The sequence below is a fragment of the Protopterus annectens genome, chromosome 16.part0 (assembly GCF_019279795.1).
Source record: "Protopterus annectens isolate FY-2018-M chromosome 16.part0, PAN1.0, whole genome shotgun sequence".
NCBI lineage: Eukaryota > Metazoa > Chordata > Ceratodontiformes > Protopteridae > Protopterus > Protopterus annectens.
In genome coordinates this window covers 248,971,662-248,989,297 of record NC_056750.1, presented here as the reverse complement: position 1 = coordinate 248,989,297, position 17,636 = coordinate 248,971,662, and the positions used below count along the sequence as shown (strand labels likewise).

The 17,636-nt window shown below is 35.9% G+C and overlaps 1 protein-coding gene across 1 annotated transcript in view; it reads right to left on the bottom strand.

Annotated features, from left to right (window-relative positions):
- Positions 1-289: 289 nt before the first annotated feature.
- LOC122790852 (protein-glutamine gamma-glutamyltransferase K-like) overlaps positions 290-17,636 on the bottom strand; it is a 346,859-nt gene continuing 329,512 nt past the window's right edge. The window contains exons 13-14 of the mRNA XM_044058497.1: positions 14,718-14,854; positions 290-657 (exon numbers count right to left, since the gene is read on the bottom strand). Coding sequence (XP_043914432.1) covers positions 516-657; positions 14,718-14,854 — 279 coding nt within the window. The 3' untranslated portion in view covers positions 290-515. The remainder of the gene's footprint in view (positions 658-14,717; positions 14,855-17,636) is intronic.

The following is a 17,636-nucleotide window of genomic DNA, read 5'->3' as shown; positions in this document are numbered from 1 at the left end:
GCTTAAAATGGCTCGCAAGGGCAGTTAGCCTAGTACTAACCTATGAACCTAAAACCGTGGGGATTTGAAATTATGTATCTTGATTATATAAATGATTCAAGTTGTTTTTTATGCTGACTTTGTTTCCAGGCTATGTTAAACAGCCACAACTGACAGCATTTCCACAAAATAGAGTGAATCACTGATCAACAAAACCTCCCAAACTTGACATGGGGCACAAAAATCAAATAAACATTTAGTGTCACTAATTTATCCAGCTAGTTTTCCTTTGAGTACCATGAGTGGCAAACTTATTAAATGAGTTTATTTTATTTATTTCAAAATAAAACGCTTCTGAAAAATAATCACAGTACAGCAGGAAACCTCAAAACAATGAATAAAAAAGACAATACATTTTAAAAAGACAGTATTTGGTAGAAATTGCATTATTTAAGACCTAAAATAAAAAATTACAACTTTCATTTACAGATCATCATAAGAAGGACTGTTAAGTGAGAGTTAAACGTTAAGTACATCTATGGTACAACATCAATATCAACAGATCCTGTCACATCTGTAAGTTCATTGCTGTGTAGACTAGCAAGCAGCTTCCGTGGCCCAGCTTGTGTTGGGATGAACGTATACCCAGTCACACTGTTTGACTCCTCGCCAATAGTTCTAAAATGTAAACAACAAGGCAGATTTAGCAACTTTTGCAGATAGTCCACTAAGAGTGTAGAACTAAAGTAACATCTAACACTTCATAGTTCCATGGTGTGCTAACAGTTCCAGGGTAAATACCCTCTAAAGGTGTATACTTTTATGTCATTTATTGATTTGACAGTTCTATTGCTATTGCTTTGTCTCAGCATATTGGCACCTCTCAGTACAATAAGACAAAGACTGAAAGGCTGTTTAAACCGTGCATTGTTGACTTAGTGGACTTCAAGATGGCTAGCAGCAAGCAGTAGAGCTTGTTAGATGTTCTGCAGCTATATCTGAAAAACATAACAGGAAAGTTCTGTGCAACTTTATAAAGAAGGCTTACATTATTTTAGGACTCTTATCTGTCTGAAATTTTGTCAAAATCAGATCTGTAGCTCTGGGTATAATCTATAGCTTTCCTATAACTATCTAGTCTGGATCAAATAAAAAAAATGATTACTTTCAGATACTCTCAAATGATAAAACAGACAGTGACTAGAAAGCTTTACAACAGATGGTGACTTTTATGCAAAAAGTATGCATGAAAATAAATCAGTTTTACCGCTAAATGGATATTTTTCAGTAGGATTGCAACAAGCAAATGGAACACTTTAAAACTAAGCTTCAACAACAAAACATGGAAAAAACACCACGCTAGGAAACAAAAACTGTATGTCACCGACGTTAGCGCTTTCGTTTACTAAAAATATGTAAACTTCTTCAGACAATTCACAAACAAAAAATCAACCCTTAAATACTTTAAAAAACATGACATCATTTCCTGAAACATCATTTCCTGAAACAACCTTACCTCAATTTAAAGTAAAAGAACATAAAATGTAAAGTGTAAACTACACAAATCTGTTCATAGATACTATGTTAAATTATTTTCTCGTGAAATTCAGTATATTTTTTATCTTAATAAAGCTTTAAGTTTTAAAGTGCTCCTGATAGAGATTACATCATTTAAACCTGGTGGGACCAAAGCATTTAATTTCAACTGCCATAAAACTTCTTTTTCTTCAAGTTTTAGGCTAGTTGGTCCCCCTCTTTCATTCTCAGATACTTTTTCAATAGCCATGAATAAAATCCCACAGAAATGCGAACACTGGGGGGCAACGGAATCAAGTCCAGTATCAAAGTCAGTGGAAGAGGAAGAAACAGAACAAGAAGAGGAGATAATCTCTCCAAGTGACTTTAATTTTATTTTTTCTAAAGAAATTGAACAAAACAATTTATGTGTTATTTGTAATAGTTCTAATGATTTCAAAATTTATAATTATTCCTCTTTTGTTCCTGATTCTGCACTTATAGAGATTTTAGCTAGAGGGCTTTCTTTTGTTCCCACTTTTAGGAGTAATTTGGAAAGAACATTGATTGACTTGAAAACTTTCACAAGAAAATTGAATTTAAATGTTCTTTTAGGTAGTAATTCGAGTCTCACGAAAGATTTTAGAGTCACCAGCATCTTTAACCCTGTGTTGCACCCCACTATTGCTCTTTTTGAAAAAATATGTGAAAATGATTTTAGGTCACTTATGGGTACATACTGTCCTAGTAACATTTTTAACAATAACTTTACCTAAACTGAGAAAGATGCATTACAGGGGATGAAATTTGCAAACATTCGTATTATGAAACCAGATAAAGGGGGTGGGTTGGTCTTCATGAACAGGAAGATTATGTATTGAACATGGAGTCATTACTTGACAGTGAAGCTTACATGCAAGTGTCTCTTAATGAGATGAATGGAGCTTACCGTAGGATCACTGGGTTCATCAAAAATTTGTTCATCGGAGGCCGTATTGATTTGGACCTTATGAATTATTTGGAAATCATTTATCCAATTACCCCGACCCTTTTTGGGTTACCAAAAATACACAAAAATTTGCAAAAACCACCCTTTTGTCCCATCATTGATGGGAGACAATCTATCACATATGGGTGTGCCAAATTTGTTGATTGTAAACTTAAGGAGGCCTTGAAAAATGAGGTGCAGATTTGCAAAGACTCATGGGATTTTTTGCAAATGATTAATAACTTCCCTTTTGACGAGGCCCTTAATTTTTTTACAATTGATGTTTGCGACCTTTATACATCTATTCCACAAGAACTTGGATGTGAATGGGTGAGAGACTTCCTTTAAGAAAAACAGGTAGAAGGACAAAGTATTGATTTAATCATATACTTATTGGAACTAGTCCTTAATAATAATTACATTTTGTTCAAGAAACAATTTTACCTCCAGAATACGGGTGTAGCCATGGGGTCCCCCTGTGGAGCAACTTTTGCTAATGCTGTTATGGCTTTTTGGGAAAAGCATTATTTGTTCATTGACATCACCTTTCAGGAAGGACCGCATGGTACACCCATTACTTGGATGATATATTCATTTTATGGAGAGGAGATATCACCTCTGGCACTACCTTTGTTGAACAAATTACTAAATACACCAATTTTTTGAAATTTACATGGGAATTCCAAACAGAACGGATTTCATTCTTGGATGTGGAACTAACAAAGAATATTAAGAAAAATAGTTTTACTTCCAAGACTTTTAGGAAATCCACATATTCTAATGTATTTTTGCACTTCTCCAGTTGCCATCCTTACCACCAGAAAAGAGGTGTGGTAAAAGGACAACTCGTTAGGGCTGCCAGGATGGTGACTTTGGAGGATGACTTTTTTCAAGAATGTATGTTATTAAAAGATATGTTCATGAAATGTGGGTACCCATCTAGATTAGTGGGTGAACTTATTGAAGAGGTGAAGAATAAAAGGGCAAGTGGTTTATTTAAACCAATTTTACAGTTAAAAGAGAATGAAACAACTATTGAATCTAGAGTGAACTTGTCAGATAATTTGACCACTTCTTTTGATTTCCCACTTTTACATGACTTTAATAATGTAAAGAGCTTTGAAAAAGAGGGTTCATTTGCTTCTAGTTTTATTACCACGTTTTCTTTGGATGCTCCATCTTTACAAACTATTATTTTCAAAAATTGGTGTTATTTATCAGAAGATCAGTCAATTAGTAAACACATTAATGAACATCCTCAAGTGGTTTTTCGTAAGGGATGTAATTTGAAAGCACTTTTGGAAAATAATAATTCCAATGTGCACCGCCCACATAAAGGGATATTCAAATGTGAAAATTGTCATTGGTGTAAGTATATAAAAGTGAGTAACTCATTTACAGTAAAAGGAAAAAAGTTTTACATCAATGGGAAGTTTAATTGTAACACTAGGGGGGTGGTCTATCTTAGTTTGTGCTCTAAATACCAGGCTTTTTATATAGGGAAAACTGATAGACCATTGAAAAACAGAATTTATGAACACTACTATGCAATTAACAAATGGAACACTACCAATGCCCTAGCTAGGCATATTTTATCATTCCCTGAGCATGAATTTTTTATTCATGGCTATTGAAAAAGTATCTGAGAATGAAAGAGGGGGACCGACTAGTCTAAAACTTGAAGAAAAATAAGTTTTATGGCAGTTGAAATTAAATACTTTGGTCCCACCAGGTTTAAATGATGTAATCTCTATCAGGAGCACTTTAAAACTTAAAGCTTTATTAAGATAAAAAATATACTGAGTTTCACGAGAAAATAATTTAACATAGTATCTATGAACAGATTTGTGTAGGTTACACTTTACATTTTATGTTCTTTTACTTTAAATTGAGGTAAGGTTGTTTCAGGAAATGATGTTTCAGGAAATGATGTTTCAGGAAATGATGTCATGTTTTTTAAAGTATTTAAGGGTTGATTTTTTGTTTGTGAATTGTCTGAAGAAGTTTACATATTTTTAGTAAACGAAAGCACTAACGTCGGTGACATACAGTTTTTGTTTCCTAGTGTGGTGTTTTTTCCATGTTTTATTTTTCATTAGTTTGTTGAATTATTTAGTTTGCAAGCTTCAACAACAAGAAGTTCAAATAAAAGAATATGAGATCTGCTGTTCACATACATTGTATATTAAAAGAGAAGTTGCAAACTGAATTCCCATTAAAATAAAATACTTGGTTGCTGGATAAAATGGAGGATTTAGAAAGCAGGGAAAGGAAGTACAATTTTAAAGTTTATGGAGTGACAGAAAAAATAGAGGGTAGTATTATGGTGAACTTTTTAACAATGGTCTAGCTGGGAAGCATGTCAGGTCACCAAAGATAGTTTTGGCAAAAGCAAAAAGATCAAATACCGTTCGTTGAAATTACCTTCACTGACAGTGGAGTTTGTCTTTTCCCCCCATTGTGCAAGCTCAGAGTTGGTATATATGTAAGTCCAGGGTGTATGGGGATGTTTCTCCACATTGCAGGTGCAGGGTGGCTTGTTTCCTTGCAAAAAAAATAATAAATTCTTCCATTCTTCCAGTGTTCTCTGCAGGTAGTTTTGGTGAACAGTTTTCCATCTGTGTTTACATTTAGTGAAAATACCTTTGGCAAGGTCACACAAAGTTGTCATGCAGCTAGTAGTGAGCAGGTTTTTCGCCCACCTCAGGAATAGACTCCCCCCTGCAAATAAAGCAGTGCAGTACATTATCTTCCTTCAAATGGGAATTGGATGATTGGATGTGTATCTACAAATTTACTTCGGTCTTGATTGACTTAACCTTCCTCGAAAGAGGAGACACAGTTAAAGTGTGAAACTGGCAGGATTAAATGGTCACAAGACTCATGTTTCCTGAATTTTCTATGATTGCATTATCTGTCTTCCAGAATTATTAAATGCACATGAAGGACTATTCTTTGGAATAGAATAGGCCCATAAGTGTCTTTTGAAATCTCCTACAAAACCATAACTACCTCCAAGATCCATAACTGTAAAATTTATTTCCTGTTTGGAAAAGGAATTTATACTAAAAAACTGCATTATCTAATTCTCATGTGAAAATGGGTAATCATAATTGTCCACACTGAATATTACCTTTGCACAATGGAAAACCAATGGAAAGAAACTGAGATGGCCCCATGACCACTTTCAAAAACGACCTTAAAGTTGTTATTATTTATCCATTTAGAGTAACACTATTTCTGCCTAAAGAGACAATAATACTTATCACACTTGAAGACTCTGCGTTTTATGTGGGGGAAAACCCCACAAAAAATCACTAACTGTGAAGATATACAATGGAACTACTCTTCTCTGAACAGGCTTATGAGAAAGACAGATGAAATGTGTTGTTTCAGCAAAGAAAACAAAGGATAGGTAATGCTCAAGAAATAAATTTAAGCAATATATATAATGAAAGTCCTTATATAAAGTACACAGCTAGGCTCTATGCATTTTTGGCAGGGTATATTTACACTGTGATGTAGCTACTTCCACCGGTCAGCTTTTGTCTGAGTTTGATTACAGTTTTTGGGACGAACATTGACTTGTGTACAGTGAACTGAGAGTGCACTGTAGTATTCTTTTTTTTTCACTTTTTCCTACTTTAGTATGACCATGGAATTGGTTTATGTAATTTAAGGGGTGTGATGGGTAAAACATCTCACATGGGAGTGCAGGCTTTCCCCTGCAACAAACAATGTTTTTCTCATTTTGTTTATTTATTTGAATTATGCTTCTTGTCATTTAAAAACTGATTTAGTGTAACTCACTGTAGGATAAGTCAACATTACAAAGGGAAAGTGTTTTTTTTTTTTAATCGATGAAAAAAAATTAAACCTATGAAGAAAATGGTTCAAATGTTGCCTTCTGCAATAGTGTTTCAACAGCTTTAAAGCTATCACTGTTTCAAGCAAAAGATATGTCAATTTCATCATTTTAAATGAAAGTTAAAGCTCCCTACTGAATTGTCAGAACATGCAATGCTGAGTACCAAAATGCTGAAATAAAAAGTCTGAAAATATAAAGGAAGAACAAGTTATCAAACATTGCTCTTCTCATTTAAACTTGTCGTTTGGAAAGCAAACCTCCTTCATCTCCCAAACTTAAATATACCAATTCTGAGATCGCCATAGGGAACATCCTGTGAAATATCAATCTCAGACGGATCTAGGATGTTTGATCAAAAGATCAAACGTCTGAATCCATTTAGAGCGAGCATACTTACATGAAAGTGCTTTTCACCAAAGAAGCACTTTCACGTAAGTATGCCTGTAGCTGAGGCCGTACTACAGTGCGGATAAGGGAAAATTCCCTTTTCCCCACTGTAGTCCGGTCTCGGAAGGAGAATATTAAAGTAGGGGGGTGTGGGGGCACAGCCCCCCACATGGGGGGTGCAGGGGGCAAAGCCCCCTGCAGAAACATAAATGTAGGTTTTTTTTTTTTTATTAGCATGCTTTAATGAAAGCACTTTTTCTATGAAAGCGCTTTCGTTAAAGTGTGTTCAGTGGTTATGGATTCGTTTGTTTGATCTTTTGATCAAACGTCCTAGATCCTCTTAGACATAATATATGCAAATCTGGATTTTTGCTCATTCAGTCTCCACATACCTGGACTTGACATTGCTAGTTCTGACATGTCAAATGGTTACTGAAAGTTCATGCTTAATTTTAATGATTACTTGCGTGAATGGGCATGCCTTCGCTGAAGGTTGGGCATTGGGCTGGCAACTCGGGACCATAAAAATCTACTGCCAATAATTAGCGGACCTTAGTTCCGTTGTGGTGACCCCTAACTGGGAAAAGCCAAAAAGACAAACAAACTTAATCTGTCACCAGTAAACTTTCATTTTTAAAGAGTAGATGTGATGTTAATTGAGTTATTTACATATTCTAATAACTAGATTGTTATTTAACTTTCATTTTCTTTAATTATACATTTTAAACATTAAAATTGTATAAAATGGTACTTTTAACATGCTATTGAGCTTGCACCACCCTCAGGAGCACTTGTATGTCATGCCTCGGTGTGAATGTTATGCTTTCAGGCTGTTTCTGAGGCTTGTAAGACACTATGGGCCAAATTCCAAAAGTCTTGCTGTAAGTTTAAGTGGCTTACTCCAGTGTAAGCTTGTCCTGATTCCAAAAGAATTTGCTCACAGTGTAAGTGACTGAGTCTGGTGAAAGGCCTTTCTATAGAGCAGGCTTAGTTTGGGGACCAGAATTCAAGAGACTAACTCTTGGCGTAAGTAACTTAATTAATTGTATTACTTTATTGAACCAGAGTAAACTTTAAATACTCAGTTTCAGAACTCGGTGGTTTTAATAAAAGGGCATATATAACAGATATAATGGATCTCGTGTTTCTAATCTGCCAAACAAAAGTCAATTAATAATCTCCTACTAAAATAAAAAAAATACTTTGATGCCAAAACAATAACTCAAAAATAACACAGCCCTGGATTGTTTGAAGTAATTGTGTTGCTGCCCAAAATAACGAGATATAACTGGAAGATTCTTGCAAAACAGAGATGTCCTGCACAAACCACTTAACTGTCCAGACTTTTGCAGAATGCCTATATTTTTGCCTCATGTTTTTGGTTTGTTCCTGATAAAATATGTGGTTTTCTCTCAAATCAATGAGGATTAAAGTCTGTAGATAATGACAGAGATTCGAGTTTCATACCTCATATTCTTCAGAATGGTACATATGAATGTAAAACCATGGTATTCTAGCAACTTTTTGTTACAAGAGCAATATTTAAAATGTCGTTCTGCCAGTCCTTTATTCATAGCTTTGTCTAAAATGTTTACACTGAGAGATTGAGAAGTATGTCCTGCAACTGTTAGCTTTTAATAAAATCATACACAGTATCTTGTCAAAATAAGTTTTTTTTATTCCTTTGGAGTATAAATTAACTTCAGTATTGAAAATATCTCACAGAGAATATCTCAAACAAATTAAGTTATCAATATGTTAAAGTCTGTTAATACCCAAGGAAGAAGTAAACTTTCAGAGATATTCTTAAGTTCCACCGATGCTGATCTTTGGACTTGGTTTTAGTGTAGGTAACTTAGTTTTCTTTGAGGTAAACATTGGTTTCTTAGGTCTATTACAGCAAGGTATTTTGAAAGGTTTAAAAAGTATAATGTATCCTATTTTGAATTGTGTTGTAGCTAATGTAATTTCTTGGCAGATAGGCAGTAATGTGTTCTACTTTGTTTATTTTCAACAGATGTTACTTTTTTATATTTTTCTAATTTTATATTAATGGTGTTATTAGATTTATTATGTTCAATAACAAAGGATTTACAGACTGCTGATAGCACTTATAATTTTGAAAAAAAAACTTTGAGAGCTGTTTTAATGTAAGACAGTCTTTCATTTATTTAATTTGTTGGCACCCTTACTTATTTTTATAGTTACATCAGCAAATGCTTGTCCTGCTAAGATGTACTGCAACTATAATTTGTGCTGTCAGTTACCATGGATTATACTTTCCTCAAAATAAACAAATATAATCTAAATAGCATTGCTTTTAGGTTGAAGTTGGTATTCAGAAATATGTAATGCAATGTACAATTCTGTTTCCAGTGGGGTTGCTCAGTGTGTCAAAAGAGAATGATTCAATGCCCACTATAACACTACAGTGGTATGGGAACTCTGGCACATAGCACTACAGAGGTTTTCCATATACTATCACATGCAAATGCAGCAGTCAGAGGCATGGCTGATGTAAAGCAGCCAAGTGCTCTGCATTAGAAACTTACAGGGGTCAAAACAGTGCAAGACAACAATTTAAAGAGAAATGCTAACATGTTTTTTTTTTCTGAGCAGAGCAGTGAGGACCGAACTTGACATTTTTGGTATATACCCATTGGTGCCTGTGGCAGCACAAATAGGTCTTTCAGCGCCGAAGCAGGTAAGTCTTGAAAAGCTGTGTGCATGCATGTATGTTTGGTGTGTGTGTATATTTGATTTAGTGTGTATTTATGTATGTGTAGGGGCATGATTGTATCAGTGTGTGTGTGTGTGTGTGTGTGTGTGTGTGTGTGTGTGTGTGTGTGTGTGTGTGTGTGTGTGTGTGTGTGTATGTGTTTGATTTTGTGTGTATTTATGTATGTGTAGGGGCATGATTGTGTGTGTGTGTGTGTGTGTGTGTGTGTGTGTGTGTGTGTGTGTGACTGTGTATGTATGTTACAATGTGTGTGCGACTGTGTATGTATGTTACAATGTGTGAATGTGTGTGTGACTGTGTATATTGTGTGTGTGTGTGTGTGTGTGTGTGTGTGTGTGTGTGTGTGTGTGTTGGTGCCTGTGTGTTACATGTTCAATTCAGAAAACTGCAAATGAGCTTTTGCTCCATATACCTCTTGCATGTTACTGAATCATTGGTTAGCTTTCTTGCATTACTAGGAGCGGAATAGTGAAACACTTAGTGATATAGAGCTAACTTCTCTGAATATCCCTCAAGTATCTAATCATATGTGTATAACTAATTTAATATTTCTGTTCATGAATTTGGGATTGTTGTCAAAGAAAAGGAAAGAACAGGCAGGTTATTCTGTTAAACTTTAGGATTTTTAGAACATTTCTTGTTTTACATTGTAATACCATCAGTCTGACATGATAATCCATAATGACAAAGATCAACAGGTTAGGATAATTTCATCTTCAGAATTTCATATTAACTATATGAATGTGCATGAGATTTTATTAGCCTGGTAGAGGCTACTTCTAAATATTTCTATATAGCTATACCACAAAATCCAGTTAAAAATATGAGGGGAAACTAATACTAACATTAAGTATGGAACTGTCACACTACACAGCCTATGAATGTTTGTCCTTGTTTTTTTTTAGAAACTGTATAGCCTGCTGTACTGTACTTTGGCAAACAGAAGAACCCACGTTTGATTTAATGGGAAAGCTGTGTTATTTACAGCAGTCGCTGGTTAGGTGCACCAGACATTTTTAGAAAATTTTTAGAAAATTTTAACATAAAAATTTTTTTAAGTGTCACAAGTGTGATGTATGTATCAGCTGTGGATGAGGGGATGTTGTTTTAGGAGACCTGAAAACTAAACACATGCTTATGTACTCTACAGAATTATTTGAAATTATATGACTAAATATGCATGACTGAAATTTCTGTTTCTTAACACCTCCAAGTTGAGAAACACAGCAATAATTCTAGGGTCCAAGTTTAAGATCACACCTATATATAAACAGATTTGAACTAAGACATTAACAGTTTATAATATAAAATGATCCCCAGAGAGCAGGAGTTTTAGCAAGATTCACAGTGCACACTTTCCTAGCAGTAAGGGATGAAAAGCTCAAATAACAGAGGGATAAAGACGTTGAACTGTTCCAAAGTACAACTGTTAGTGTGAATTCTTAGGTAGAGTATTTAACATAATGGCATACCTCTCAACCCCTTGGCTTTCAAAATCATAGCAGGGAAGCCATCACAAATCATAGCAGAAGGTCCAAAAATCATAGCACAAATTTGCGTATTCATAAATTCATCCCCCAGGGGTGTAGGGGAATGAATCTGAAAATTTGCCCTTTTGCCACATGCATCCTATAATGTTAGGACTCTTGTGATGCTAACAGATACACACATATATATCACTGTACCAGAAAAAAATTATCCTTAATGTACTGTAAAACAATACAGTGCCTGCTGTCTTGCCTTGCTATACTACACTATACAATATTATACTATACTATACTACAGTTAAGTTAGTTAAATTAATGTGAAGTTTGTTATTTTTATTTTTCAAAGACATAGTTGTGGAACCTTCAATATAGACACTTTTATGCTACAATTAAATAAATAAAAACACAGATGACAGCTCAGCCTGGAAATGAACCAGCACTATAAAGATTTCTAACCAGTCCACACTCAATTTTTTTTGTCCACCTGAGCCATTTAAAATATGACTCGTTGCTTCATTAGAAAAAGTGATTTTGCTCATTTTAGTTCCATAATATTAGCATGTCCATTTAGAGCAACATTCGCAAAACTATGTTGTCACCTGACTAAAATATTGTCTTAAAAACCCTTACATTTTTGCACAAAATGTATTGCATTTTGCCACAGCTCTGTGTCTTTTCTGCTCAACATAAAAGTATATAAGCTTTGCAATGTAATGATACACACACGCAAACATACACATGGACATAGATGTGACCATCAGTTGCAGTCATTTGTATTACTGTGTCCACTTCAAATGTTTGCTTGTGCTCACATGATTGAATAAATACATAATGACCTAGAAATTAATAGCAAGTCGATGTTGCCAGCACTATAAAGTGCAACCCACTCCAAACTCGCATGGTCTCTCAACCTCTTAGCTCAAGAATAAGGTATACTGAACAAAATCAGACAAATGTTAAACATTGCTCTTATATACTTGGAACATTGCTACTGTAAGAAGTTTTGTATTAGCAATAATTTTCTGAAGGATATGAAGTCTGAAACTTGTGGCTGTCATTATTTAGACACTACAGTCCACAATAGTTTGCCAGAAAAAACATACACTTTAAAAGAAACAGATTAAAATATATGATGCAAAATCATGGACATTTGAGAGCTATGCCTCCTACACACACACACACACACACACACACACACACACACACACACACACACACACACACACACACACAATGTAACAGCCAATTACAGCCACTTGTATGACTGAGTATATTTCAGATGTCTGTATGAGATCAAGTAAATTAATAAATACAAAATTATTGTTCCATAAATTTATCTCAGCTCACTGTTATCAAAACCATCCATAAACCCCCAAATCAGGGATGTTAAATATTGCTCGTATATACTTACAAAACTGCTATAGCAACACACTTTGCATTAGCAGGCATTTTCTAAAGGATATATATATATATATATATATATAAAGTCTGAAATTCACATGCCTGTCATTATTCAGTTAGTATGATACACAACAATTTGAGAGAAAACCGCAGTTTTACTAGGAACATAGCATCTCTCTTAACTTCTTTGCTCAAGAATTCTGCAAAAAAAGCGAATATATATAGGAGGCTAATGTTCAAGAAGGAGCTCAGATGCACTGTTTGATTGCATGCTTCACACAGTAGCAAGCAAATTAAGGTAGAAAGAATCCAACCCACATTTGACTAGTCGAAGCAGTTCATTAAGAGCTATGAGCTGTAATCCTCTGTGCTAACAACCAGAGAGCTATACTTTTCAGAACAGCAGGTTTTTCATCAACATACATTTTTTGATCAAGAAGATGCATGAAACTCTAATGACTGGTATTATTGACTAACTGTAATCCTCAGTGATTTACCAGTAAAAGAAATATTTTAAGAGCAAAAATTGGGAACAGAACACACATGCATGCACACATATCCACACAAATACACATGCACACACACGCATATGAAAGCGCACACACACACACACAAAACATAAATTAGTTACCAAATCAATGGATAGATCCACACTAAACATTGCAATTTTTTTTAAGCAATGTGTGGTATCAACTTTTTTAAAAAATACCACACTAGTACTAGACTACAGGCTTGTCTGTTACTGGTCCGTTTTAACTGTGACCAGCTCCAGAAAGTCTTTCTTTCACTGGCATTATAATCAAGCCAATAAAATAAAAAAAGCAGAGGTATTGCATGTGAAATCAGAGTGGTGGAGTGGATGTAGATTTACTACTTAAAATTACAGTACTCTGCCAAATGCAGAGCAATTGAGAGGCATGCATTATGCTAGGGTAGAAACTGACTGGTATATATATATATATATATATATATATATATATATATATATATATATATATATATATATATATATGTATGTCTGCAGCAATGGATGCCTTCAATGAAACAGCACTAGGGTGCAGAAATTTAGGAATAAAAATTCATTGGTATCAACAGGAGGTCATCTTAACAGACTGAGGTTAAGGTGCATAGATGCTAGGATGAGTTCGCGGAGGGGTAAAAGGGTAAGAAGAGGAAACTAATTCTCTGACTGGAACTTGGATGTGGTGCTAAGAATAAAATGCTTGTTGGCAAACTGCCGATCAGATCTTCAAAATTACAATGCCACAACTATTGGCATTGTGGAACAAAGAGGTAAAGCTCTCACTGTGTCCTAGCTGACTAGAGTTCAAGCAGAGGTTTGGACATTACAGGAGCTAAAATATAACAGTAAGTGGATGATGTGTCCATTGTATTGAGTTCAATGTGATGTTTAGACACTCATTGGAGGTAAATATCTATGAACGACAACACCATACTGAGAATGAGCATGCACCAAGTATCCATTATACTGTAAACTACTTATGTCTTAGTCTAAAATAGGACATGTGAGGAAATGTAGAAGCTAGCAGGGCCTACATTCTGAGAGCTGAGGCTACTATGAGGGGGATTTGGTATTACATAAATGCTCTTATGTGCCACATCGAGAATGATGTCACATTAGGGAGCAGGGAATGCTGAGTAGTTTTCTGGCCCAGGGCAATTGGTGTTCACTCATAAATAAATGTGCCTTCAGTCTAGGGAGATAAAGCTAGACCCTCTGGTGTCCACTCATAAATATATGTGTTCTCAGTTTCAGGTGGTAAGGCAGACCCTCTGATGTCCACTCATAAATATATGTGTTCTCATTTTGGGGTGGTAAGACTAGACCCTCTGTTGTCCACTCGCAAATGTATGTGTCTTCAGTCTGGGGTGGTAAGGCTATATTCTCTGATGTTCACTCATAAATGTATGTGTTTTCAATTGGGGTGGTAAAGCTAGACTCTCTGGTGTCCAGTCATAAATATATGTGTCCTCAGTCTGGGGTGGTAAGGCTACACATGCTGACTGCTGGAATTAGGACATCCCTCTGACACAGTGAAAGCTGAAGGAAAGGCATGGTGCAGAGGAGCAAACACCCTCCATGGCTGTCTGGATGATGACCCCTTTCTATCAGCTCTCATCCTCTGCCATGAATATTGTGGGGAGGGAGACATGAATGTCACCAGGTCCTATGGGAGATAATGGTTTTCAGGTACAAATAAAAAGCACACAGAAAAAAACACAGTACTGAAAGGAAATCTTTGGATACTATATTGCTGGAATGAGTGTTTAAATAACAGAATTATTTGGTGAAAAAAATCATTTATCAACTTTAATTAGAAATCTACATACCCAACATTTAGCACAATGGGTAGAAATAGTCCTGGACCAGCGATTCTTATGAGGACATCAGTAAGACAGAATGGAAAATTATTCTTGAAGATAAATTCAGCTTTTGATTCTTTTCCCACAGCTACCACACCAACGGTCTGGAAAGAAATGACAGTTTTAGTGTAAGACAAGATCACTTGTGAAAGGTGCAGTTTAATGAGGTAGAGAGTCTTACAATAACAATCTACAGAAAAAAGTAGGTAGTCAAGAAGTAATGTATTACCATATAAGCTGATACTCCTTCCAAACATCCAGTGATGCAACAGACCTGGATTTGAGCAATGCACATGTTAATACTGTAAACATTCCTGATGGACACAGCTGTAGCACCACATGTTGATTCATAATATGCTTCCTGATTTACAATCCAGTGCACTGGCTACAGGGGAAGTCATTCATTCAGAGATGAAAACAACCAGTGCAGAAACATCTTATATTTGCATATTGAAATCTTTGCATTACTTATTAGGAGATGACAACGGAGAAGGAGAGTGGCCTGCACATAAGATGCATTGTCTTGACCATAGATCCCTGTGGTGCGTTTCCTTGATATTTTTGTATAAGTCACTGCATTTCGTTGTTTCACTGGAGTAAGCAATATAGGGCATAAGTTCAGTGACTTATGAGCTGGAGGCCGTGCTCAACAAGGTGGCTATACAGGATAGTTGTGAAGTTCAGTCTGTTGGAAAGCAGATGTAACAAGTGACTGCACCTAACTGTTACACAGTCCTGTCATACTAGCTGTTAAATCACCAGGTAATACACCCAGAGTAATCATTGTGTGGTTTTGTAACCTGCTTGGAGATTTTTCAAGTGCTTACTGTAAGATCGTCACATAAACTATTCCCAGCCTGCTAGGCATTTACCTATGGCACATGTTTTAAAATGTTACTTATGTCACATTTTGACGTTATGCTGCCCATTTACAGTGTAAATTACTCACAGTCCTGTACCTATTTACTATAGTATTGGCAATATACAAACATATGTCTGTGTAACATGATTGTAGGCCTGACACGAACTTACATTCATGTCACCAAATAACCCACTTACAATCCTGTCATCAATTTATAGTTACATGGTTGTGACTTTGCTCACACATCTGATACTAGATTACTGTCACATGACTATGTAATCTGCTGAAACTCCTGGCATTCATTTACAGTTAAATGACTGTGCAAACTGCTCAGACTTCTGAGCACATATGGGGTTACAGCAACAGCTGAGCTTCTTGAAGGTAATAGATTGTAAGCCTTGCAATCAAACCTATGAACTTGTGAACATCTGACCATCTTGTGAATGTGGACTTACTGTGTGACCATGGATGATATTACATGCACTTTTTTATTGTAGTGTGATGCTACAGCACAGTACACTTGTGATATAACTTCTGCCTGTTTACACGTTGGTGTCTGTCTCAAAGTCTGAAGGTGACATTAGTATTTTGTCTTGCTTTCAGCACTTGTTGATAGTTCAATGTTACCCTGCTTTGCCTAACATGTAATGAATTCTCTTTCTGCAGAATTTAGGTTACTATAACTGCAGAGTCATGCCACATTAGCACCGAATTAGGTGCTGGGTGACTGCTACTCACTGCTGCCTGCTATTTATTAGACTTGTGTACTTGTCTGTGTGCAGCACAAACTGCTGGGGTTACATAACAGTGTCACTTGTTCACATGGGACTGCACCTTGCTTCATTACAATTTGCTCTCAAAATATTATTGCTTTTCTCTGCAGGAAGTTGCTGTAACTGAACACTACTATTTGACAGAAACCTGCCTGTCTGCGTACAGCAATTACATTTATGGGACTTTCTCCATACTGGTGTCGCCTGCATCCTTATAAGAATAAGATGCTCATTCCGTATTTATAATTATACTTTGTGGTATTTATTGCTTTGACTGCAGTGAGCAGTGTTGGTTATATGAACTGCAGTATTGGTTATATGAACAGACAATGTATAGAACTTTTCCTCTGCATCACTTGGGTGGGTTATGTGTTCAGCATGTGTGGTACAAGGTTACTATGTGTAAAAAGGACCATACATAGGACCCACCCATACATTGGTTAGGTAAGGTATGTGCTCATGTATATGATGTTATGTTGTAGCAGGTGAAAAGGACCATTGCCCATTTCATGAGATGTTAAACTAAGGTCCCAACTGCTTGAGTTAGTGGTAGCTCAGGTGGATGTAACTGATCCCACAGCACCTATCAAAAAATGTAGAACAAGTCCCCCAGTGGCCTGGACAAACTTCCATTAATAGTAAAAATACCACCACAGGTCTCCCCTGAAAAGATGCTACTAGCCAAGTGGGACTAACCTGGTCAACAAAGGATAAATAAAATAAAAATAAAAATGTGTAGGATTTTAGCTGTTCATTGGTTGTGTGGGGTGTATGTTCATGCACCTGATATATGTTAGTCGTTGAAATGGACTATGTGTAGGACTTTAGATGTACATCTGTTATGTGAGAGGTCTGTTCCTGTACAGGATGCTGCCTCCCAACAGGTGAAATGGACCAGTTTTTGGACATTCGCTGGATATTCAGTTGGATGAGGTTAGCATTCACATATATGGTGCTATGGTCCTGTAGGTGAAATGGGCCCTATGTAGGGTTTTACTTTTGCAACAATTGTGCAGAGTGTGTGCTCCTGCATGTGGAGCTCTGTTCCTGTGTATAGAATGGATCTTGTGTTGCACTTTACTTCTCTAGCATTTGGGTAAAGTGCACCTTCAGAATTCCATTGTACTGTATTCTTGTAGGTGAAATCAATCATATGTAAAATTTTACCTGTACATTGGATGAGCATAATCCCATGTTACTGTTGGAAAAATGGCTCCCTATTGCAATGTCGGCACTTGAAATGCCTAGTGT